General features: G+C 55.6%; 8 protein-coding genes across 8 annotated transcripts; 4 read left to right on the plus strand and 4 right to left on the minus strand.

The window, feature by feature from the left end:
- BAUCODRAFT_72767 (glycoside hydrolase family 16 protein) lies at positions 1-1145 on the plus strand (the record flags this gene model as incomplete). The annotated part of the gene is made up of 3 exons (XM_007679401.1): positions 1-189; positions 240-268; positions 320-1145. Coding segments are annotated over 3 exons (1044 nt in total), but the record flags the coding sequence as incomplete, so codon positions are not given.
- A 3811-nt stretch (positions 1146-4956) lies between these two features.
- On the minus strand, positions 4957-5997 carry BAUCODRAFT_35068 (uncharacterized protein). The gene is made up of 2 exons (XM_007679211.1): positions 5354-5997; positions 4957-5281 (listed from the first exon to the last, which is right to left on the minus strand). Exons 1-2 carry the CDS (start codon positions 5665-5667, stop codon positions 5083-5085), a joined length of 513 nt encoding a protein of 170 aa, XP_007677401.1. The 5' UTR covers positions 5668-5997; the 3' UTR covers positions 4957-5082.
- Positions 5998-6913: 916 nt separating this feature from the next.
- On the plus strand, positions 6914-9286 carry BAUCODRAFT_72607 (uncharacterized protein; the record flags this gene model as incomplete). The annotated part of the gene is made up of 2 exons (XM_007679391.1): positions 6914-9025; positions 9077-9286. Coding segments are annotated over 2 exons (2322 nt in total), but the record flags the coding sequence as incomplete, so codon positions are not given.
- Positions 9287-11129: 1843 nt separating this feature from the next.
- BAUCODRAFT_25198 (uncharacterized protein) lies at positions 11130-12981 on the minus strand (the record flags this gene model as incomplete). The annotated part of the gene is made up of 3 exons (XM_007679154.1): positions 11130-12547; positions 12615-12887; positions 12939-12981. The coding sequence occupies 3 exons, from the start codon at positions 12979-12981 to the stop codon at positions 11130-11132; spliced, it is 1734 nt and encodes a 577-aa protein (XP_007677344.1).
- A 315-nt stretch (positions 12982-13296) lies between these two features.
- BAUCODRAFT_35072 (uncharacterized protein) lies at positions 13297-14438 on the minus strand. The gene is made up of 2 exons (XM_007679212.1): positions 14360-14438; positions 13297-14301 (listed from the first exon to the last, which is right to left on the minus strand). Exon 2 carries the CDS (start codon positions 13987-13989, stop codon positions 13597-13599), a length of 393 nt encoding a protein of 130 aa, XP_007677402.1. The 5' UTR covers positions 13990-14301; positions 14360-14438; the 3' UTR covers positions 13297-13596.
- A 295-nt stretch (positions 14439-14733) lies between these two features.
- BAUCODRAFT_577650 (uncharacterized protein) lies at positions 14734-19238 on the plus strand (the record flags this gene model as incomplete). Its single annotated transcript, XM_007679520.1, has 1 exon — positions 14734-19238. The coding sequence occupies exon 1, from the start codon at positions 15162-15164 to the stop codon at positions 19236-19238; it is 4077 nt and encodes a 1358-aa protein (XP_007677710.1). The 5' UTR covers positions 14734-15161.
- A 207-nt stretch (positions 19239-19445) lies between these two features.
- BAUCODRAFT_525514 (uncharacterized protein) lies at positions 19446-20144 on the plus strand. The gene has a single exon (XM_007679521.1). It carries the CDS (start codon positions 19653-19655, stop codon positions 20070-20072), a length of 420 nt encoding a protein of 139 aa, XP_007677711.1. The 5' UTR covers positions 19446-19652; the 3' UTR covers positions 20073-20144.
- A 14-nt stretch (positions 20145-20158) lies between these two features.
- BAUCODRAFT_25201 (glycoside hydrolase family 16 protein) lies at positions 20159-22185 on the minus strand (the record flags this gene model as incomplete). The annotated part of the gene is made up of 2 exons (XM_007679155.1): positions 20159-21443; positions 21497-22185. 2 exons carry the CDS (start codon positions 22183-22185, stop codon positions 20159-20161), a joined length of 1974 nt encoding a protein of 657 aa, XP_007677345.1.
- Between the last annotated feature and the right edge of the window lie 1135 nt (positions 22186-23320).

Here is a 23320-nt window from a genome sequence, read left to right on the forward strand (position 1 = left end):
ATGTGGTCGTTGCCATTTCTTTCGAGAGACGCCATATATGCTGCATTGCTCTTTTTGTCATCTGTCCATGCGCAAAGTATACCAGGAGCCTCGTTCCTCGCTGGTGGTGGAGCACCGGGCGCCGCGAAATACCAGCTAGTAGACGACTACGAGCCGGGAAATTTCTTTCAAAAGTTCAACTTCTACAGTGTAAGCGGTCCGAACCATCGCTTTGGAGAAGATGCGCTGATTGAACCTAGTCTGACGACCCCACTCAAGGCTTCGTACAGTAAGTGTTGACGACCGGGCGGCATTCGATCAAAATATTGATAAGCTGCAGATACGTCAACGCGAATGTCGCCGAACAGAATGGCCTGATTACGACGCCGGACGGCACTGCTGTGATAAGTGTTGATAGTACAAATGTATACCCAAACGGAGGGCCCGGAAGACCAGCTGTCCGTCTGATCAGCGACAACACCTATACCCACGGCCTCTTCATCATCGACCTTGCCCACATGCCATGGGGATGCGGGACATGGCCAGCTTACTGGTTACTCGGCCCCAACTGGCCTAACAACGGAGAAATTGACATCATTGAAGGCATTCATACAAGCATCTCCAACGACATTACTCTGCATACAAGCCCAGGTTGTACAGTCAACGGCGCTGGTCAAACGGCAACGTACGAAAGTTGGGATTGCAGCACAGGCTCCGCGACAGGAGGCTGTGGTACGACTATCAATGGAAGTCTGATACCGAACAACTACGGTGACCCTTTCAACAAGAACGGTGGCGGTGTGTATGCCACAGAGTGGACATCTGCATATATAAAGACATGGTTCTTCCCAAGGGGAAGTATACCTGCAAGCATCAGTAACGGCGCACCTGACGTGACCGCATTCGGCAAGCCTAGTGCGAACATGGGCAGTGGTGGCGGATATAGCTGCAACATCGATGCGCATTTCAACAACATGAGCATCATTATCAATACTGATTTTTGCGGAACTTGGGCTGGAGAGGCCTATGGTCAGTGGCCAAACTGCCCACTCAACGCGACCAGAGGTGATAATGTGTGGGCCTCATGTGTTGACTTTGTCGGCCTCAACCCCCAGAACTTTACGGACGCTTACTGGCAGATCAATTCGATAAGAGTTTATCAGATGAACCCTACCATTCGCACTACGTCAACGTATTCGACAAGTGCGCCCACAGCGACACCCAAGTCGTCCCCAGGCACCATCAACAACGCCATGGGTGGTTCAACGTCAAGCCTCGGATCATCTGCGTACAGTGGTCCGCTTTCGTCAATCACGACCAGGCTAGTTGCAGTGTCAACACCTGCACCCATCTGTCCAGCGTTTCATGCCATGACCTACACAGATTCGATTACCGGCAAATACCAAGTTGGCTGCTCTAACGATTATCAAGGCGGAGCGACCACTCTACAGCCTGGCGGCTTCGCTACGAACAGCTTCGAGCAGTGCATTGAGACCTGTGATACCTGGACTAATTGCACAGGCCTTGCTTACGTTGGAGGAAACGGAGCCGGGCAATGCTACCTTAAAGGCGGCTTAGGAAGTCTAGTATCTGATCCTGGCGTATACGCTGCCATCAAATTTGGCAGTGCGCCTGTCGCGTCTTCTGTGGCAATAGTGTCCACACTGACACCTTCGACATCCGTACCTGTAATTGGGGCTGGGACTCTGACATCTCAAGTTAGCACTTCCACGAATAACGTGGTATTGGCTGCGACCACGTCCGCAGGTGAACCAGCCGCACTGGGTTCGACACCTCCTTCGAGCCTCGTCCTAGCGCCCCCGACAGCTAACAGCTCTTCCGTGATGTTGACACCTGCCGCATTTCCCTATATGTGTCCGCAGAATGACCAGCAGACGGTGACGGACCCGAACGGTATCTCTTATGTATTGCACTGTGGATACGATACGACAGGCGGCAGCTTTAACCAGACGAACGATTTGAAGGAAACCTTCAACGACTGCTTCGAACTTTGTGATGCGTGGCCATCGGATGAGTGTACAGCCTTCACATTCTACGAACCAGTGCTCGACCAGGGCGGATTCTGCTTCTTCAAGAACTTCCGCACCGAAGACTTCACGACCAGCTATAGCGAGCAAACTGTCGGTGCCATCATACTGGAGTACTACACTGGTCCGGGTGGGGGCGCGGTGAATGCTGGCTCGGGTGGTGGTAATGGCAATCAGGCCGTTACGGCGACCAGTACCGCTACTTCTTCATTGTCCGCATGTGCAGTCAGCGGTGCACCTTCTGGCTCTGCCACTCCGTGCCATGATACCTACGACAACACGTACAGTGTGCGAAATGATGTTCAGTACACTGGACGGATAGTAGGCCGCGCTGCGGAGCCGGACGTTGATTCCTGCCTCGTCCTTTGCGACACGACAAAAGAATGCATTGCCGTCAACTTCCTGGACGGTTCCTGCTCGCTGCTGAGTACCGTCAATGGTACCACTACTGTGCCCGTTACTGTTGCATCGACAGGGGGACCGGTCGTTGCTGCAGCTGCGACACGCCCAGCTTCTGTGACCATGGTCAATACTGTGCCGCCGCCAGCTGCCAGGACGACTTACCCAGCCTGCCCGGCTAGTCAGACCTCGATATGCGCGACCGCGAATCAACAAACGACCTGTACGAATCCAAATGGCGCAGTGTATGCGTATCAATGTGGTGTGGTCAACGAAGGAACTGTGCTCAAACCGTCACCGTCATCGACTATCCAGAAGCGCCAAACGCAAGAGAGCAACTACCAAGGCTGCTCGAACCTATGCGACACGACCACCGGCTGTGTAGCTTTCAATTACATCGGCACGGCGTGCACTATGTTCAGCGCTGTAAATGGAACGGCTCAAGTACCTGGCGGCATAGCCGCGACCCAAGTATACCCGGCAACAAGTCTTCCATCACCCAACGCTTTGGGCTGTCCCAGATCATCTGGCTCAACATATGTTGATATGAATGAAGTCTCCTACACCATTGGCTGTTATATTGATTACTACAGTGGCAACATAGGCGACGCATTTGGAGGCGAAGACATACCTTCTTGTATCGCCATCTGCGACACGATTAGCGGCTGCGTTGGCATAGAATACGACACTTCTATGAACAACTGCCAATTGAAGTCATCCTTTGCCGGCTCCCAAAGCACCAACCTAGTAATTCTGTCGGCCATCAACACTACCTACGCCCACTCCTCAAGTAACGGCGGAATCCCGATCGGTCCATATCTCATACCGAGCAACGGAGCGCCTGGTAATCCATCTACATCATCTGTCTCTCACACACCAACAATGACAACCTGTAAGTGGTGACCAAACCTTCTGCTTGACGTCCACTGACACTGCCTAGCGCTTCCGGCTGGGGCAACAATAATGCAGATTCCACCAAAAGTCACGGTCACTTCGACCATGCCGCCCAATGGACGCTACACCAGTGGGTCGAACGGCATTACTTACGCTCTGCCAACCTCACCAAGCGCTAGCCTGCCACCCATGAACGCCTCGGTTTCGCTGTGCTTCACCTGTGCGCTTACCCCTACAGTAGTGATAAACAATGGCAGCGAATCCACCACCACGCCCCCATTTGGCGGAGTGTCCGTAACACCGACCGGCGGTCTCTCCGGCGAGGGCGGGGTCGGCGGAGGAGGATCCGGCGCCGGGCAGATCTCCCTTGGCGGAGACGGCGGACAGGGCTACCCGATCGCAGCTCCCCCGGGCTATGCTTACCTGAGTACTTGTAGGGCGCCTGCAGTAAGCACCATGACGGTCGTCACTACGCAGACAGTCACGAGCTGCGGCGTGCCCCTGACGTGTCCGGCTTCGGGCTACAGATTTCCAACACGAAGCGGCGGGCCAGCAAGTCCAACGAGCAGTAATGGAATATGTGACCCTAAACCCAGCGAAGGCTCAGGCAACGGCGGTTCCGGTGGAGGCACGCAGACCATAACGATCTCGGGAACCACTACCGTTGCGACCTTCCAGACTGCCCTACCGACGTGTCCCTGCAGTGAAGGCGAACTGTACCTATCTCCGATGGGCAGAAACTATTACGTGGAATGCAACACTTACTTCACCGACGAGACCATTGACGTCCAAAACCAGACCAGCATGGCAGACTGCGTGTCTGCGTGCGACATGTACAACCTCTTGTCGTTCTACGAAGCCAGCCCTTGCCAGGGTATCAGCTTCTTCACCAATACCACAGTGAACAACTGCGAGCTCAAAGCAGGTTCGAACGGCATCTACCAAGTGGGTGTCGACTCGGCTGCGCTTACGACACCATACACCGGACCGGGAAACAACTCTTTACCCGGAAACGGCCCCGATGTCGGTAGCATGTCACACGCGCCTATGTTGACAACGTACTGCGTCGGCGGAACAACGAGCACCACCGTCCGAGACGGTTCGACGGTTGTCCAGGGAGGCGCTATGTACGTGTCAGGCGGCTCCACTATCACGGAGGTGGTCGGCTGCTCGACCACGGTAGCCACTTTGAGCCCGTCAACCATGTCGTTGACAAAGACTTACTTCAACCCTTCGCTCAACCGTCTGGTAACGACCGTCACCGTGACGACAGTCAGCATATCAGTCTCCGTGAAGGTCAGCACGGCTTACGGCGTAACGGTTACACTGCCGCCGCAGTATATCACGGTTACCGCAAATAACGGCTCTGGCGGGTACGTGACCTTTACCGAGCCGACGGTGACGACGACGGTATACCTGTTCCCGCCGACATCCACCAGTAGCTTCACGTGCCGGACGTACGCAACCAATTACCTGAACGGACAGCACGGCAAGATCCGAAGGAGGGACAAGAGGAGTATCTTCGACAACGAGGTGCATCTCAGTCCTGCCGAGAGAAGGCCTCAGCCTGGTGCGGTGCCTCGGCTTTAGCCTCGGCGGTTTGGTCATCGTAGCCAGCATTGCGTGGGTGTTTGACTTGTAATTGCATACCCGGCGTCTGCTTCCTTTTGAGTAGCATCGAGCTGAGAAACGAGAGCCTTTCACGTCAGTCCCTTTGTACGTGGAAGACTTTCCTGGCTAGAATTGGTAATGTCATTAACCGCTACAGAGTACCTTCGGACATCAATTCTTTCTCTGGTCCTGCCCACTTGATCTTGTACGATGGTACGCCATCGTGCTGCCCTTGCCACGGGTGTTTGTGAGAACCAAAGCCTTCGGCCTCGGGTTGTGGGATGCGAGGGAACATGCCCATCTTGATCACGACTTTGCCCGGGTACAAGGCTGTCTTGGACTGGACGGGGCTGGATGCGACTCCATGTTAGCGGCTGGCCTTGCCACGAATGCACGCGACTCGCGTGGCCGTCAATACCTACTTTCCATCCACACCGCAGAAGCTCCGGTACACTGGGTTGCCGCTCAGTGTATGCTTATCCTCATATGTCTTCAATGTGCCATCACGGTCATCGATCTTGACTTTATCCTCATCCATTAACATGTTGCTGGCGACGTATGAGCCTGCCACCTTGCGACAATTGGCGCAATGGCATAGGTGCCCACGCGGCTTGTCAAAAAGACCCTTCTCATTGAGGGTTACTGTTATGCTGCCACAGAGACATGACCCGGAGATGCTGTCTGTGAACGTCGAGACGTCGTGTTGTTTGGGATCGCCGGTGGGTTGGTTAGGCATGATGAAGGGTAGAGCGCGAGACAGTGACCTTGATGGTAGGGAAGTGCAGAATACGGGGGGGATGGAACACACCTGCAGATGGAAAGCCTACCACATCTCCGCACAACGTTCCCCTCTGACATCCATCAACTGAGGTCGAGGCCACACAAGGCGTACGGGCATGCCGGATATAAGGAGGATCGAGAGTGCGCTCTGTGGCGGGCCGACTCTACTGCTATCTCGATCCGGAGCAGACAAACGTCGGCGAACAGCCTGTTTTTAAGCGCTGTAGGTGGACTGTATGAACAAGCCCGAAGACCTCCCCAGTCGCTGCCTCGTGGCCAGTTGGCAATGCGTTCGCTGACGCCGATGAGCGAGTGAACGCAAGAACTCAACTTAGGTCTACCCCGCACTCTGCTTATTTGGGAATAGCTCGAACGCGTAAAGCACGCGTCTTTCTTCCACTTCCAATCACTCCAATCGAAAGATCGAAGTCGAAGTACGATGGTTTGACGATGGTTCTGGTGATGATGCCGATGATGATGCGATGACTCATAGCGACGACTTTGGTATAGGTGATGATGATACGGCATTCATCGCAGTTGCGACGCAGGTTGAAGCTTCTCAAGGTGACGGCCCGTTCGAGGAATCTCCTCGACCGACGAAGAAACGAAGAATAAGGCGGGATCCTTCCCAGCTCGATGGAGCAAGCTCTCAAGCGCCTGAGATATCGGAGTCCGACTATCTGGGAGTCAATTGGCTGTCAGTAATCTCTCAGTCTGGGCCCACCGCAGCTCCTCCGCAGGCGTCAGATATCGAGGATGGCGAGCCGGAGGTTGATGCATCTTACTACTTTCCTGGCGAGCTTGGAGGGGACGAAAATGCCATCAAGAAATCCAAGTATAAGATTCACGTGCCGAAGCAAGGCGGACAGCTCCCGAGCCTCTTCTTTACCCAGACTCAGCGCAACATCGACTCCAGCCCAAGCAGGATACGGGGTGCGGTGTGGCAGAAACCGAAGCCACCTCCACCACCACTCATCGAGAAACGAGCGAATGATGGTTTCGGTCTGCCAGTGAATGGACGTAATGCGGCTGCTGTACAGAACATGTCTCTGCATGGTGCAGGCAATGGCGCCAGAGCCTGTCAGGTCGAAGAAGATGCTGCTTTGGCTGCTCGGCTGCAGGCCGAGGAGGAAGCTTCTTTTGCTGCCCAGCAATCAACGCGAGCGTTGAAGCCTCTCAATGTGAACCCGTCTCAGCTCGCAATGCATGAGGAGCTTGCAGACATCCCGTCTGACGCCTTCTTATCATCCTCGCCAGAGAAGTCGTCACGGGATGAGTTGATCGAGATCAGCTCTTCGCAACCTACGCTTTCCCGTGAACAACCTAGAGCTTGGAGAGGACCGCAGAACGGACTGAAACAGATGACCATATTCGGGCAGCCTGCAACACAACGACTCTCGGCTTCCCAAGCCGCCAAGAAGAAGCATGCTTGGCCTCTCAAGGATCGCGAAGAGGCGCCGACCCATCATAAACTTGACGCTAAAGCCATGGAGACTTGGGTATACCCTACGAACCTCGGCACCATACGCGACTATCAGTATAACATCGTCAACCGTAGTCTTTTTCACAACACTCTGGTTGCACTGCCCACCGGCCTTGGCAAAACCTTCATAGCTGCGACCGTCATGCTAAACTACTACCGGTGGACACCTACGTCGCAGCTTGTCTTCATGGCGCCGACGAAGCCGCTCATCGCGCAACAACTGGATGCTTGTTACAGAATCGTCGGAATCCCAAGATGTGACACTGTGCTGATGACAGGAGAGACAACACCCGCGGTGCGTGCCGAACAATGGCTCGAGAAACGCGTGTTCTTCATGACGCCTCAGACCGTGATCAACGACCTCAAATCGGGCATATCTGACCCAAAGAAGATTGTCCTGGTTGTGGTTGACGAAGCGCACAAGGCCACCGGCGGCTATGCCTACACCGAGGTCATTGCATTTCTTCGTCGCTTCAACAGCAGCTTTCGCGTGCTGGCGTTGACAGCAACGCCGGGCTCGAAGGTGGAGGCAGTCCAGGCTGTCATTGACCATCTCGGTATTGCTCGTACCGAGCTCCGCACCGAGCAGTCACTGGACATCCGGCCTTATACGCACGAGAAGCACACGGATTTTGAGCTATTTGATTACAGCGATGAGCAAGAATTGATCATGGAGCACATGACAAAGGCGCTGAATCCTGTCTTGCAGAAGCTGAACTCGCAGAACGCCTTTTGGTCGCGTGATCCGATGCAGTTGACCGCGTTTGGCTTGACGAAAGCCCGGACACAATGGATGCAATCAGACGCTGGCAGAAGAGCGCCCATGCCGCTCAAAGGTATGATCAACATCATCTTCACGCTCCTCTCTCAGCTTGCCCACGGCATCGGGCTGCTGAAATATCACGGTATCGTGCCGTTCTACACCGGCATGCTTGAGTTCCAGAAAGCCGTTGATAGCGGCCAATCCAAGGGCAAGAATGCGCGAGAAATTGTCCAATCCAGCGACTTCATCCAGATGATGAGCCGCATCCGTGGCTGGACTCACAACCCCGACTTCGTCGGTCACCCAAAGCTGCAGTATCTCCGCGAGGTCGTTCTTGGACACTTCCTTGACGCTGGCGAAGGAGCGCTAGGTACCGACGCACCACCCTCCGCGACGCGCGTTATGGTCTTTGCGTCATTCCGTGACAGCTGCGAAGAGATCTGCCGGGTGCTGAAACGGAACGACCCGTTGATCAGACCGCATGTGTTCGTCGGGCAAGCTGGGAGCGCAAACAGTGAGGGCATGACCCAGCAGAAGCAGAACGCCGTCGTCCAAGACTTCAAGGCAGGCAAATTCAACACACTTGTCGCCACTTCCATTGGCGAGGAAGGTCTTGACATTGGCGACGTCGACTTGATTGTCTGCTATGATGCCTCATCCTCGCCCATTCGTATGCTTCAGCGCATCGGGCGTACTGGTCGTAAGCGCATTGGCAAAGTGGTCCTTCTGCTCGTGCGTGGCAAAGAGGAAAACGACTACGCTAAGGCTCAGGACAATTACGCATTCATTCAGAAGTCAATCGCAGATACAAGTAAGTATGACTACCGAGACGATCAAAGTCCGCGTATCCTGCCCAAGGACGTGCATCCAGTGGTCGACAAACGGGTGATTGAGATACCGATCGAAAACAGCCAGCCTGTGGACCTCAATGAAAGAGGCAGGAAGGCGAGAGGGAAGGCGAAAGCGAAGCGCCCACCAAAGAAATTCCATATGCCGGACAATGTCCGCACCGGCTTTGTGAAGGCTTCCAAGCTGGGCTCTGACGGCGAAGATGAAGCTGAAGAAAGCGTTCCAAATAAGAAGAAGCGGACTGATCCGAAGCCGAATGTGGCAACCAAGAGCAAGCTACGCCCTCCTTCTTCGCCACCGGAAATCGCGCAGCTGCCTTTCCTCGAAGATGTGTTACTTACCGAAGCTCAGCAGCATGAGCTTGAGATGAAGTACGCTCGTACCGCTGGGCATGAAGACATGGTTGTACGTATACCTGAACCTGGACGTTATCCGGGAACGCTACGAGAACTGGGCACAACGAAGTATGTCCGGCACGGGAGGGCCGCGGAGATTGTGGCAAGATCTATGCGCTCTTTACGGCAGCTCGATGATGCGAAGATCGAACGCCTGAAAGCACTCGCTGTCTGCATGCGTGACTTACCAGACCCAGATGCATGGCGCGCAAGGCTCGTCAGTCCAGCTGCAGCTTCTTCGGATTCTGAAGAACTGCCTCGACATCCCGCACCCATCACCCGAACGCGGAACAAGCCAGGCGCCCAAAAGCGGAAGCACATGACAGTTCAGCGCACCGCGTCGTACGGCTCGGCAGCCATGGAGGGTGATGAATCCGAACCTGAGCCTACTCCGGCCAACATGCGGATTGGCACGCAAGGCATTGATCTTGGTTCGAAGGACACCAGCGGAGAAGACGACGATGAGGAAGCAGATAGTGAGCTTGACCGGTTCGTCGCTAAATCCGACGAGGTCATTGAAATGGCGACGAGCTCTTTGCCGACAAGTCCAGAAGCAGCGAGGTCTCGTACTAGGCAAGGCAACGGTCAACGGCCCAAGAAGAAAGCAGTTGTGGATCATGAGACCTCCATCGGTGACTTATCGTCGGAAGATGCAAGCGACCATGGTGCGGAAGGCAGAAGATCAGCAGTAGTAACTGCACCAAGGAAGAAGCGGGTAATCCTGGACAGTGACAGCGATTGAGCCTCTACGCTTCATCCCATACTCCGCGCATGGCTACTCCCAGGTTACAAGCCATAGACTTTAGACCATATCGCGCGGAAGCTAGCTTCATATAGTCCATTCGTATCGCACGAACTTTGCAAGCGTGTATTCTGTTCTGGTGTGGACAATAATGGTGTTATATCAAGCGGCTATTCGCAGCATTCTGATCTAGGTAGCATACCAAGAGCATGTCAATCCGGTTGTCATGAATGAAGTGTCCGGTTTAGGTGCGATGGCGCTGATGCGTGACGATGAGCGCGTTGGGACAAGCGAAACTCACTGCCTAATTCGACAAATTCGTATAGTGAACGCTCCTCAAAGTAGACATGAAAGCGTCCCATAACGAGATACAGTTGACGGATCGACTCAGCTATCACACTTCACACCAGCGCTGAGCCGCGATCGATGCATAGTAGTCCTCGTAACTCTTCTTCAACAGAACTGTACTTGACCTACACAAGGTAAAGAAATCCGACGGACTTCGCTGTGACCGCGAAAGCAACCTGCATGTGATCCTTGTAGCTAGCGCAAGGCTGACGGAGCGCCCACGCTCCATTTCACTATGCAAGCAATTATTTTGTTGTAGCAGACGTCCGCCGTCCGGCGTGGTAAAAATCACGCCGTAGAATTTCCATCCTAGAATATCAGAGCGACAGTGTGCCACGAGCTCGTTGAGGGCACGTTACGAATGTTTTGCAAGTCACCATCCGCATATCAGCATGACGGCCTGCAGAATGTCGAACAACACGTGAGCTTCTCCATGCGCCGCCGCAGCAGCGACATTTCTAGCATGCTTTTGCGAATTTGCAGACGTCAACCAGCCGCGGGTTTACTGCATGACCGAAGAAAGTACCTAACGTGGCAGACGTAGAACTTCAGCACCGGCGTCAACCGCACGACGAACGCTTGATGTCCAGGCTTAGGAGCAGCAACAGCGATGATGTCCAAGGGCGACAGGTCATGTCGTAAAGATGACGGTAGCCTAAGCTCGCAGTCACGGCATTTCGGGACAAGTGCAAGTCGAAGAAAGCAGTGTCAGAAGACCACGACGACGGGTAGCACACCTCCGAAAGAATCCAGGACCAAAACGTCACCGACTTCAGAGTCACGGCACGCTTTTACGTAGCACGTCGGACGTCGTCACGTCGAAGAGGAGAAGGGCGGCCTACTGCGTACCAGGCGCGCCAGATTGCTGGCCGTTCTGCTGCAGGTTGGCCATCTGCTGCTGATACCACATGGCATAGAATGCCTGTTGGCCGCCATACGCGGCGTACGGATCACTGGCGTTCGCACCGTCACTTCCAGGCTGTGGCGTCGACTGCGTAGCCATCGGCATCTGGAACGCCGGCATCTGCGGCGGAGCCGACGGCTGGGCAGGCGGCATGTACGATCCGTATCCAGACATGGGCGGCTGTTGCTGCTGCTGCTGTGGTTGTGAGTACCCGTTATACCCTCCTCCTCCTCCAGAAGACTGTCCTCCTCCGGACTGGTCACGATGTGAACGACCGGCTGCGGCATCACGCTCCCTGACAGTCTCCACTTTCTCCCAGATGATGCGCTCGGCTTCGGCCATCGAGCGTGAGGTGCCGGCTAGGTCGATTTTGCGTGTCACGTCCGGGCGGACAGGTTGGTTAACGTTGATCTTGCAGCCGGTGGTACGTTGCATATCCTTGATCGTTTCACCGCCCTTGCCAATAATCATGCCAACAGCTTCGGATGGCACATGGATGGTCTTTTCGATGTAGTCGCGGCCACCGCCACCTCCTCCACCACCGCCGTTGCGGTCATTGTTGCCGAAACCGCGGTCGCGGTTGCTCGGTGGTGCGCTGCCCGACGCTGCGCGGTTGTCGCTTTCGACAATCTCCAGAATAAGCTCCTTCGCCATGGCGGTAGCTGACTCGCTGCCAATAAGGTTAACCGGTCGTAGGCCGTTGACGCTCTTGTTTTCGCCGACAATGTTGACGTGGCACCCAGAGCGCTCCTGTAGGTCTTTGATGGTCTCGCCTCCACGTCCGATTATCAATCCTACAGTCTTATCCGGAACCATGACCTGCGTGCTGTTCTCACCTTCACGCAATGCCGGAAGGTTGACTTTTGCGCGACCAGGCATACCTGGCGTATAAGCGCCTTTCTCCTGCGCGACATTCTGACCGCCGTTCTCCTCAATGATACTGAAGATGGCAGCTTTTGCGCCTTCTCTTGCGCGTAGAGAGCCGGAGATTGTACATTGCCGTTCGGGCACATGCGAATCCTTGGCCTGGATAAACTGGACACGTGCTCCCGTTTCGGACTCTACTTTGCGCAAGTTCTCGCCATTTCGGCCGATAATCAGACCAACAAGCGCAGACTTGACACGTATGGTCTCCGTCTCTCCATCATTGGCGCGGAAGCCCATCGGTGGGTCTCTTGCGCCACGAAAGGTCTGCTGAGGTGAAGGCGATCTTCGGAAGTTGCCTCGCCTGGGGTCCTCGCGCCGTTCATCGCGGTAAGGGTTCGAGCCATAGTCATCACGCCTCGGCGGAGAACGCGACCTCGAGCGTCCGAAATCGCGTCCTGCGAGACGTGGGTCTTCGCGAGGGGTGGCTAGACAAGTCAGTTGCGAAGTTGCATGTGGCACGGGGACGCGCGAGCGACGGGTACTGGCACTTACCTGATCTTGGATCGAAAGAGGACACACCCCTGTCCGCCGCAATACTCTTCGCCTTGGCAATCGCATCTGCTATACTTACTGAACCGCTGTTCACAGGCTTGATGGCGCTGAGGTCGACGCTGCCCGTACTTGACGGTTGCGGCAGGTACGTAGCGCCCTGAGGGGGTGCGCTTGGCGGAGGCGCCGGTAATGAACTGGCGGACGGATAGCCGGTGGGTGGCTGAGGGGTGGGTTGCGCTGACGGCGCGGCTCCCTGCTGTGGTTGCTGCGCGGCTACCATACGGTCAGTAGATGGCTACAGGTGGTCAATGTTTTGGCCCGTACCTAGAGCAGCGAGAATGGAGGAGATGTCGGGTTGTTGCGCCATGCTTGCGCCGCCCACTGTGTATATGATTTCAAGCAGCTTTACACAATGATTACGCGACCAGGGATCTCTTTAGTGGTTTGAGGGTCAAGGATGCTGGTGGAAGCCGAGTGTTGTGAGTGAACTTTGACAATTAGCGGAAGTGAAGCTGCTCGCAAGGGGGTTTCGGCAATTTTGCGGATAAGGTGGTCTGTGCGCGGCTCTATATGCGACAATATGCCTTTGGCATTCACATTTGAATCGGCACTGAGTAACAATATGACATCTTCTCGGTTTGCAAGGATAAAATGAGCGAGCTTGTCAGACGAAGCCCCACGACGCCAGAATGGGAGATAGCCACCTCAAGCTCCCTGCAATCGATGTGAGAACACTCAGAAGTGTTGCAGTGAGACAACATGCAAAGTGGCTGCCAGTGGCTGACCTGGATGGGAAGAGTATCCGTTGTATGAGTCCAAACCCACGAGGACGGGGCAGAGGTGATCCTGGCTCAGAATCTACTCATGCACACATAGCTTGCTTCTACCATGAGTCGATACCAAAATTGCTCTCTAGGTGCAGGATCATTAGTCAATACAACGCGCACGCCGTCACCTTGCTGGAGAGGGAGACGGTGCTACATCAACGCCACCTACTCCCACCGCTCGCACTCTCAAACTCCTCGCCTCCTTCAGCCAGCCGCAGGGTCTCCTCCAAAACTAAAAAGTCGCGCTCCATCGTCTCCGCCCACGTTTGCAGGTCGCCGAACTCATTCAGACCCTTGGTGGCCTTCACAGCCTCTGTCTGCCACTTCGCGGTTTCTTTAGCGAGCGCAGCAGTCTGCCTACGCACTTCAGCCTCTTGCCTGGTGATTGACGCAGCGTTCGAGTGAAGATCCGCTGCTCGGCTTTGATACTGCGTGTCGTACCCTGAGCCAGCTGACTCCAGCGATGCTAGTACGGCAGCTCGTGCTTCGGTTTGAGCCCGAGAACTTTCACTATCGACTGTGGTTGAGGATGTGGCTGTTGATGCCATTGCTTGTAGCGAGGCCTTGGATGGCCAAGGTGAGAATTTAGTACGCTTTCGTGATTTCTGGGCGCAGAACACCGAAACCAGATGGAACGAAACTCCAGGTCCGAAATGGTGGAGCGTAAGCTCTTGCCTTGCCCACCGAAGGCTCGCCCACTGCAGCATGAAACGCTAAAGCAACGGTCCGCCGTCCGTTGGTGGGTTACTACTGCCGCTTAATGGCTGGAATAGCATTGGTGCGGGCATCTTGCTGGACCTAGGCTGCCTCGGAGCTGCGGGCGTCCGGTCAGTGGCACCTCTGACGTGTCAAAGCGGTACCTGCAGCTGGAGCATCAGCCGGAGAGTACGACTCCTACCTTGTTGAAGATGCTGATACATTGAGAAAGATCATGGAGGTTAGAAAGCTTAGAATTGATGAGAATCGTCGCCTCACTCTCCGCCTGGCTGGCGTGTAGTCCTACAGCAGTCAACCGCCACTGTCACCGATCGCAAGGGTCAGCAGAGTGTTATCGAAGCCGGTTGCGATGAGACATGAAGCCCGACTGTGACCATGTTCCAAACCGTTGGGCCCTGGCCGTTCCGAGTTCAGAAGCGAAGAGGTGTAGTTCACTCGAAGAAGCTGCATGTGTGGTGGGGATGAGCGGGTCAATGCGCGGTGCCACATTCACATTGATCCTCTCGGAGTTCGCCGTTAAGCCACTTCCGTCTTTAAGCCATGCGGAATTGTTATTGTCCTCTTTGAATGCTCGTCAACACTGTCTACTGTCTACCACCTCTTACACGAGTGTGTCACGCGGATTGTTGCCTTTCCTGTAAGATGCCCAGGAAACGAAGGAATAGAGCCGTAACAGAGTGAACCCATTGCGCCGTTACAAACGAACCCTTTCTGCACCCCACAATGCTCACGAGTCGGCGTGTCCCACCTGATTGACTACACTTATCGGCGAGCTGCGTGGTCTGCGATAAGTCTGTAAGACTGTTTGTCACCCTTTCGTTTTCTCCTTCCTACATCTCGGCCTTGCTGCTTTCATATTTGCTCCTGGTTCTGTCGCTGTCCTTGTGTCTCTGGCGCATTTGCTTTTGCGGAACAGACAGGAAGCAGCAATCAATGATAAGATAGTCACACCGGGAGGAAGAGGCAGCGGTCGCGGAATTGAAGACCGGCCGTTAGGAACGATATGGCGCCTGGTCTCATTGAACCACAACCAGCAGTCGAGCCAGCAAGCCAAAGGAATCTGTCCTCGGTCACGGAAACGTTTGACGATACTATCCGCTTCTATCTAAATGGCACCAAAGTCGTCCTGGATACCGCAGACCCTGAGGTTACTCTGCTGGAGTACTTGCGCGGCATAGGCTTGACAGGCACAAAGCTCGGCTGCGCAGAAGGAGGATGCGGTGCTTGCACGGTCGTCGTTTCGCAGTATAACCCAACCACAAAGCAAATCTACCACGCCTCAGTCAATGCTTGCTTAGCGCCGCTGGTCAGCGTGGATGGCAAGCACGTCATCACTGTTGAAGGTATTGGCAATGTCAAGAACCCACACCCTGCTCAGGAGAGGATAGCGAAGGGCAATGGCAGCCAGTGTGGTTTTTGCACGCCTGGCATAGTCATGAGTCTGTACGCTCTCCTGCGGAACAATGAGAACCCTTCAGAGCATGAGATTGAAGAAGCATTCGACGGCAATCTCTGTAGATGCACCGGCTATCGTCCGATTCTGGATGCCGCTCAATCCTTTGGCGCTACGAAGGGTTGTGGTATGTCGAAAGCGAATGGCGGCAGCGGATGTTGCATGGAGAACGGCGCCAATGGTACGAAGGGTTGCGGCAAAAACGGCGCGAATGGCGATGATCAGCCTATCAAACGTTTCACTCCACCTGGCTTCATCGAGTACAACCCAGACACGCAGCTCATCTTTCCACCGGCCTTACGAAAGCACGAGTATAAGCCACTCGCCTTCGGCAACAAGCGAAAGCGATGGTACAGACCTGTCACTCTGAAGCAGCTCCTCGAGATAAAGAGCGTCTATCCTTCAGCGAAGATCATTGGAGGCAGCACGGAGACGCAGATCGAGGTGAAGTTCAAGGCTATGCAGTATACGGTCTCCGTCTACGTAGGAGACATTGCAGAGCTGAGAGGCTACACCTTTGCAGATGACCACGTTGAGATTGGCGGGAACGTCACACTCACCGATTTAGAAGACCTGATGCGTAAGGCGGTTGACCAGTATGGCAAAGATCGAGGGCAGCCATTCGCAGCCATCCTGAAGCAGATCAGGTACTTCGCAGGGCGACAGATCCGCAACGTTGGCACCCCCGCAGGCAATCTAGCGACAGCATCACCTATATCCGATCTGAACCCCGTCTTCGTCGCGACAAACGCTGTGCTTGTGGCAAAGAGTCTGGACGAGACGACTGAGCTGCCAATGTCCGAGTTCTTCAAGGGCTATCGTCTAACAGCGCTCCCGCCGGATGCGATCATTGCCAGCATTCGCATCCCCGTCTTCCGGGAGAAAGGAGAGTACATGCGCGCATACAAGCAGGCCAAGCGGAAAGACGACGACATTGCCATCGTCAACTCGGCGTTGCGGGTCCGGCTCGGTGAAGACCATATCGTTGAAGACTGCACTCTGGTGTATGGCGGTATGGCGCCGATTACCATCGCAGCGAAGAAAGCGACGGAGTACCTGCACGGCAAGAAGTTCAGCGATCCGAAGACTCTGGAGGGCGTAATGAATGCGCTCGAGCAGGACTTCGATCTCCGCTTCGGCGTGCCTGGCGGCATGGCAACGTACCGCAAGTCTCTGGCGCTCGGCTTCTTCTACCGCTTTTACCACGACGTGCTGTCCCAGCTCAACCCAGAAGATAGTGCGGTCGACCGGCAAGCGCTTGAGGAGGTCGAGCGTGACATCAGCCAGGGCCGCAAAGACCACAAAGCTGGCGAGGCTTACGAGCAGAAGATCCTTGGCAAAGAGCAACCGCATGTCGCGGCGCTCAAGCAATGCACGGGAGAGGCACAGTACCTGGACGATATGCCTGTGCAGAAGAACGAGCTCTACGGGTGCCTTGTGCTCTCCACCAAGGCTCACGCGAAGATCTTGTCAGTCGATCATACTCGAGCGCTCGACATACCCGGCGTGGTTGACTGGGTAGATCACACGGACCTACCAAACGCGGAAGCGAACTGGTGGGGTGCTCCCAACTGTGACGAGTTGTTCTTCGCAGTCGACGAAGTCTTTACAGCGGGTCAGCCCATCGGTATGGTTCTCGCTACGTCGGCCAAGATTGCTGAGGCTGGCTCGAGGGCGGTGAAGGTCGATTACGAAGATTTGCCAGCCATCTTCACCATCGAGGAGGCTATTGCAGCAGGCAGCTACTTCGACCACTACCGCTATATACACAACGGCGACGTAGAGAAGGCGTTCAAAGAAGCCGATCATGTGTTCACTGGCGTAGCCAGGATGGGCGGGCAAGAGCACTTCTACCTGGAGACTAACGCCGCTCTGGCGATCCCCAAGCCCGAAGACGGTGAGATGGAAATCTGGTCATCCACGCAGAACCCAAGCGAGACGCAAGCGTACGTTGCTCAGGTGACCGGCGTAGCGGCGAATAAGGTCGTGTCCAAGGTCAAGCGTCTCGGCGGTGGGTTTGGCGGCAAGGAGACGAGAAGTATTCAGCTCGCCGGCATCTGCGCGACCGCCGCAAAGAAAGCCAAACGGCCAGTGCGGTGTATGCTCAACCGCGATGAAGATATCTTAACGAGTGGGCAGAGGCATCCCTTCTTGGCACGTTGGAAGGTCGCTGTCAACAAAGACGGCATGCTCCAAGCACTGGATGCAGATGTCTTCAACAACGGCGGCTGGAGCCAAGATTTGAGCGGTGCTGTCGTGGATCGAGCACTAAGTCACTGCGATGGCGTCTACCGCTTCCCAGCTGTCCACGTCAGAGGCCGCATCTGCAGGACGAACACCGTCTCCAACACCGCCTTCCGCGGCTTTGGTGGCCCTCAAGGGATGTACATCGCCGAAAGCTACATGGAAGAAGTTGCCGACCAGCTCGGCATGCCCGTGGAGAAGCTGCGTGAAATCAACATGTACAAAGCGGACGAAGAAACCCACTTCCGCCAATCGCTCAAAGACTGGTACGTCCCGCTGATGTGGCAGCAAGTCCGCTCCGAATCCCGCTACGAAGAACGCAAGCGCGAGATCGAAGCCTTCAACGCGAGCAGCAAGTGGAAGAAGCGCGGCCTCGCCATCATCCCGACCAAATTCGGCATCTCCTTCACCGCCCTCTTCCTCAACCAAGCCGGCGCGCTCGTGCATATCTACCACGACGGCAGTGTGCTCGTCGCCCACGGCGGCACGGAAATGGGTCAAGGCTTGCACACGAAGATGACGATGATCGCAGCCGAAGCGCTGCAAGTCCCGCAAGAGAACGTCTACATTTCCGAAACCGCCACGAACACGGTAGCCAACACCTCCTCCACCGCCGCCTCCGCCTCCTCCGACCTAAACGGCTACGCAATCTGGAACGCCTGCTCCCAACTAAACGAACGCCTCGCCCCTTACCGCGAAAAACTCGGGCCCGAGGCAACCATGAAAGACCTCGCGCACGCAGCCTACTTCGACCGCGTCAACCTCTCCGCCAACGGCTTCTACAAAACCCCCCAGATTGGGTACGTCTGGGGACCGAACACGGGACAAATGTTCTTCTACTTCACCCAAGGCGTCGCGGCCGCCGAGGTGGAAATCGACACACTCACGGGGGACTGGACGTGCCGACGGGCAGACATCAAAATGGACGTCGGTCGCTCCATCAACCCGGCCATCGATTACGGCCAGATCGAAGGCGCCTTCGTGCAAGGCATGGGTCTCTTCACGCTGGAAGAATCGCTCTGGCATCGCGCGAGCGGGCAGATCTTCACGCGCGGGCCGGGCGCGTACAAGATCCCGGGTTTCCGCGACATACCGCAGGAGTTCAACGTGAGTCTGTTGAAGGACGTGAATTGGGAGAATCTCCGCACGATTCAGCGGAGCAGGGGTGTGGGCGAGCCGCCGTTATTCCTGGGGAGTTGCGTGTTTTTCGCTATCCGGGATGCGTTGAAAGCGGCGAGGAAGGAGTGGGGGGAGGAGGGCACGTTGAATTTGCGGAGCCCGGCGACGGTGGAGAGGATTAGGATTAGTTGTGCGGATCCGTTGGTGAAGAGGGCGGAGGTGAAGGCGGAGGAGGGGGAGAAGAGCTTCTTTATTAGTATCTAGGCGCATTTCTCTTCCAAGATGGGATGACGAAGGGTGGATTTGAATGCTTCACGAGGGCGCACGAAGATGACGTTATGGATATAGTTGTTATGGTAGCGTTTTATCAGAAGCATATCTCTACACATTTGAGAACCCAGCCAGCAGCCAGCAAAAACGGCACAGCAACGCCGCCCGTTTGCGTTGCGTGATCTGAAGAAGTCTCGCTATTCTCTCTCTCTCTCTCTATATGCACAGGTCATGTTTTACTTTACCTTTACCGCTTGCAGTTATCAGTTAGCCGTATACTATGGCCAGCCATCCCACATCATGCCCCCGTTGTGACGCCCAGAAGCAGTATCCAAAAGCCGCCGTACCACACACAGCGCCTGCAACGCCTCAACCCGCGAAAGTCTTCCGCCCGGGCATTTGTATGCTATGCTTGTTGAATCGAAAAATGCTTTCTCGACCGGCCATCATTCGCGCTCCGAACGCAGCACAAGTTGTGATTTGATCGCAAGCAGAACCATGCTGCTTATGTTCCCCTCTCCCCATCATCATCCGTTCCTTTTGTCCACATCCACCCACCGCATCGCGCATCTTGCAAGGACGCCCCGCCTCCAGGACGTACAACTCTGCTTCTTCATCCTTCCTTTCTTCTATCCTCTTCCTCCTCCGGTGCTGGATTCACCTTCTTCAACCACTCATTTCCTCCAAGGCATCATCCAACCCCTCCTCTCCAAGTTCCTCTTCCGCTCCTCATCCCGCTTCGCCAACCTCTCCTTCCGCGCCTTCGAGCTCGAACTGCCCTTCGCAGCCGAACAACCATTCATCAGGCTATTCCGCGGGAAAGTATAATTCGCATCGGCCCTATCAATCACACCAATGTCAGCAAGATCCACTCGCCATCTCCATCCTTCCATAGTGGAAAAGGGGGGTGTTACTCACCAAAGCGTCAAATTAGCATTATTGTAAGGCGCCGGATGTTTGGCAATATAATCCGTCGTCGGATAACCAACAGGATCACAAGTCATCTCGCCATCCTCATCCTGATAAATGCGGATATAATCCAGTCTCATCGTCGCCGGCATAAGCGGTCCCAAGCCGGACATATTCAGCGCCGCGAAACCGTTGGACATGCCGAAATTCACGATCAACGCCAACGGCTCCTCAGGAATAACTCGTTGACCGATATTCCCATTGGGACCGACGGCGTTGGCCTCAACTTTCCACGTCCGTACGGCGCCGACGTTCCACTCCACGTACCCGCTGTCTCCCGGTTCGTACTCGAAGCCGTAGGATTGGTAGGCGTTGTTGTCGTACCAGCCGTTGTTGAGGTTCGTGACGGTGGAGAGGGCTTGTTGGTATTGGCCTCCCTGGTAGGCGTTCATTTCCGACACGGTGGGGTCGTAGAGTTCAATCCACTGGGTGTTGGGCCGCCAGAGGATGTCGAAGGGGGCGACTTGGAAGGATTGCGAGGCGGTGCCTACGGCGGCGCCGATTGGGGGGTCGAGGTAGCGGACCGAGGCTTCGAGGGCGTCGATTTCGGGGGCGGAGCGAGAGGTGCCCGGGGTGGGATGGTCTTCGCCCGTGCAGGTGCAGGCGGGGAGGCGCATGCCGGGGAGGAAGGAGTGGCCGTCCGGGTCGGATTGGTTCGGGGTGATGCCGACGTCGCAGGCGTCGTGGTAGGAGTAGGGCCACATGCCGTCGGTGGTGGCGGCGTAGCCCGGGCGGCCGAGGTTGCCCATGGCCCAGAAGCCGGGCCAGAAGCCGATGGTGTCGCCGCGGCCGGGGAGGGAGATGGAGGCTTCCATGTATCCGCCCTTGAAGCAGAGCATGTTCCAGCTTTGCAGCATGCCGCTGCGGTAGTTGAGATTGTGGTTGCGGAAAGCGTCGAAGCGGATTTGGAGGGTGCCGTCGCCGGTGGTGACGGCGTCCGGGTCGTACCATTCGAGGTCGGCGGTCACGCCGTACCAGAGGTCGACGGCTTGGAAGTAGGCGTCGTCGCCATTGTAGAAGGTGCGGCCGTCGTCGTTGAATTCGTCGCTGAAGACGAGCTTTTGGGATTTGCCGTTGAAGCCTGTCCGAGATAGGACATTGTGAGGCGTATCCGGGTCGACGAGGCTGGTGCGGATGTTCTTGAGGAGCGGCATGCTGTCGCTGAGGCAGTTGGGGTCTTTGGAGCACTCGTTGGAGCCGGAGGGTGCTACGGCTCGTTGGACGAATGTTCTACGCACGATTAGCTCTCTTCTTTAATCAGCACAAGCTTGATATTTACTCACAATATCGGATACCCAATGAACAAGACGAGGATGCCCAATGTTATCAGCGCCAGCCCGCCCACGTTAATCAATCCTCGTTTGCTGAACAGATCCGCGCAGTTCATCTTGTCCCTCTCATTCGGGTCGGGATTGTGCAGGTAATCATCCTTCTCCACATCTTCGGGGAACAGGAGTAGTCCTGCAGAGGGCAGGATGTTGTACTTCTCGCTCACCGTCTGCGTATTGACACCCTCTTCATCGCTGCCCGCCCGTGAAGGCGCCCGCGAGTCATCGAACGGGTTGGCACCGTATCTGCTGTCTCTGCTTCCCGCGCTTTCGCTCGACCACGACGTGCGCCGGGAGTTGAAGCCGCTGGCGGAGGGGGAGTGCGGGACGCTGGGTGAGTCGGGGTCGTCTCGAAATCTCCGCGTGCGACTTCTTCGCGGCGGTAGAAGGAGTTCTGCGCTCTCCGCCGGTGTCTGATTCTGGTACAAGGGGCCGGGATTACTCTGTGCATTTCGTATGGCTGGCGCGGTGCCGGGCCGTGACGAGGCGGTTAGTGATCGTGACGACGGTTGCCGTGCTGTTTGTGGCCGGGAGGAGGCCGGCTGTTGTTGGCCCGCTTCGGACATCCCGAGTAGGTCGTCCTGTTGGGAGTTGAGTCGGATGTGCGGTGGTGCGTGGCGGGCGGGTGGTGAGTTGTCGTCCATGCCGGGCGATGTGGGTGTGGCGTGAAGCAATGGATGATGTGGTGACAATGAGGCGGGAGTTTGCCGGCTCAAGACCAGTTGGTTAGTTGTGCGGGCGGGCAGGTGGGTTGGTTGCTACACCACTTGCACCAGGCCGGTGATGCGGTTACAGTACAATCAGGCCAGCGATGTCAGACTCTTGCGTGGGTGTGAATATAAGACGGGGGACTGCAGTGGTGGTGGTGGTGGTAGGCTGAGGGTCAGCGCGTCCAGGCGCAGCCAATGCACGCTGATGTGTATCGCTCGCCGCCCTTTCCCTCGCTCTCTCCAAGCAAATGCTCCTCGGTTGTCAATCAAATCCCAAACATACACACTTCACCGCTACCGGCCGTTGATTGAAACGAGGGACAATGGGGCCGTGAGTGTGTGTGGTGTGTGGTATGTGGTGTGTGGTGGTGGTGGTGTGTAGATGTGTTGTGGTGTACAAAGGCCGTTGTTTCGTCGCTCTACGTCTCCCCTTAACACGGACCCTCCCGCGGTGGATCTGGGAAATCTATTGCGATTCGATTCCACCCCCAAAACCCTGTCTGTCATCAATCAACAATAACCGTTGGAACAATAGTTGATTGAATGTACAAGCAAGAGCACAATACAACACAGTATCAATGTCGAAGTATCGAGTGGCAACACGCAAAGACGGCGACAGTAAACGGCCGTGTTGACACAAGACACGCCAAAATAATGTCGACGTCAACTCCAAGTTCGCTCACAAGCCCGGCTTGCGTATGCCGCCGCCACCACACAGACACACAGACACACAGACACACAGACTTGCGCTGCCCGCTGCCGCAATTGCCACGGGGGGGCTTTTTGGCTGATCTAAGGGCCCGCAGCAGCAAGGCTCGCCGGTTTCCCTGGCGCCGAACCGACGCTTAGCCTTGGCCCATCATTCTAATGCTAGTCCATTTTCAAATTTAGAGGCGCGGCTTCGCTCGACTCTCACTTTCCACTGCCACGCAACCAAGCCGTTGCAAGCCACCTCAACGTTGTCCGTCAAGGCTATATTGCCATCGGCTCCTCCTCCACACATCTACCACATATATCCTGTCGATGCCAATGCTTGGAAGATTTTCTCGCCTACGCTGTGTGTTACAGT

This window comes from Baudoinia panamericana (genome assembly GCF_000338955.1).
Source record: "Baudoinia panamericana UAMH 10762 unplaced genomic scaffold BAUCOscaffold_8, whole genome shotgun sequence".
Taxonomy (NCBI): domain Eukaryota; kingdom Fungi; phylum Ascomycota; class Dothideomycetes; order Mycosphaerellales; family Teratosphaeriaceae; genus Baudoinia; species Baudoinia panamericana.

Coding starts and splice junctions, on each gene's coding strand:
- BAUCODRAFT_35068 (XM_007679211.1), bottom strand. CDS start 5,667: ATGCCTAACCAACCCACCGGCGATCCCAAACAACACGACGTCTCGACG. Junction 5,282..5,353: donor TTCTGCGGTGTGGATGGAAA/GTAGGTATTGAC, acceptor AGTCGCATCCAG/CCCCGTCCAGTCCAAGACAG.
- BAUCODRAFT_35072 (XM_007679212.1), bottom strand. CDS start 13,989: ATGGCATCAACAGCCACATCCTCAACCACAGTCGATAGTGAAAGTTCT.
- BAUCODRAFT_525514 (XM_007679521.1), top strand. CDS start 19,653: ATGCTTGTTGAATCGAAAAATGCTTTCTCGACCGGCCATCATTCGCGC.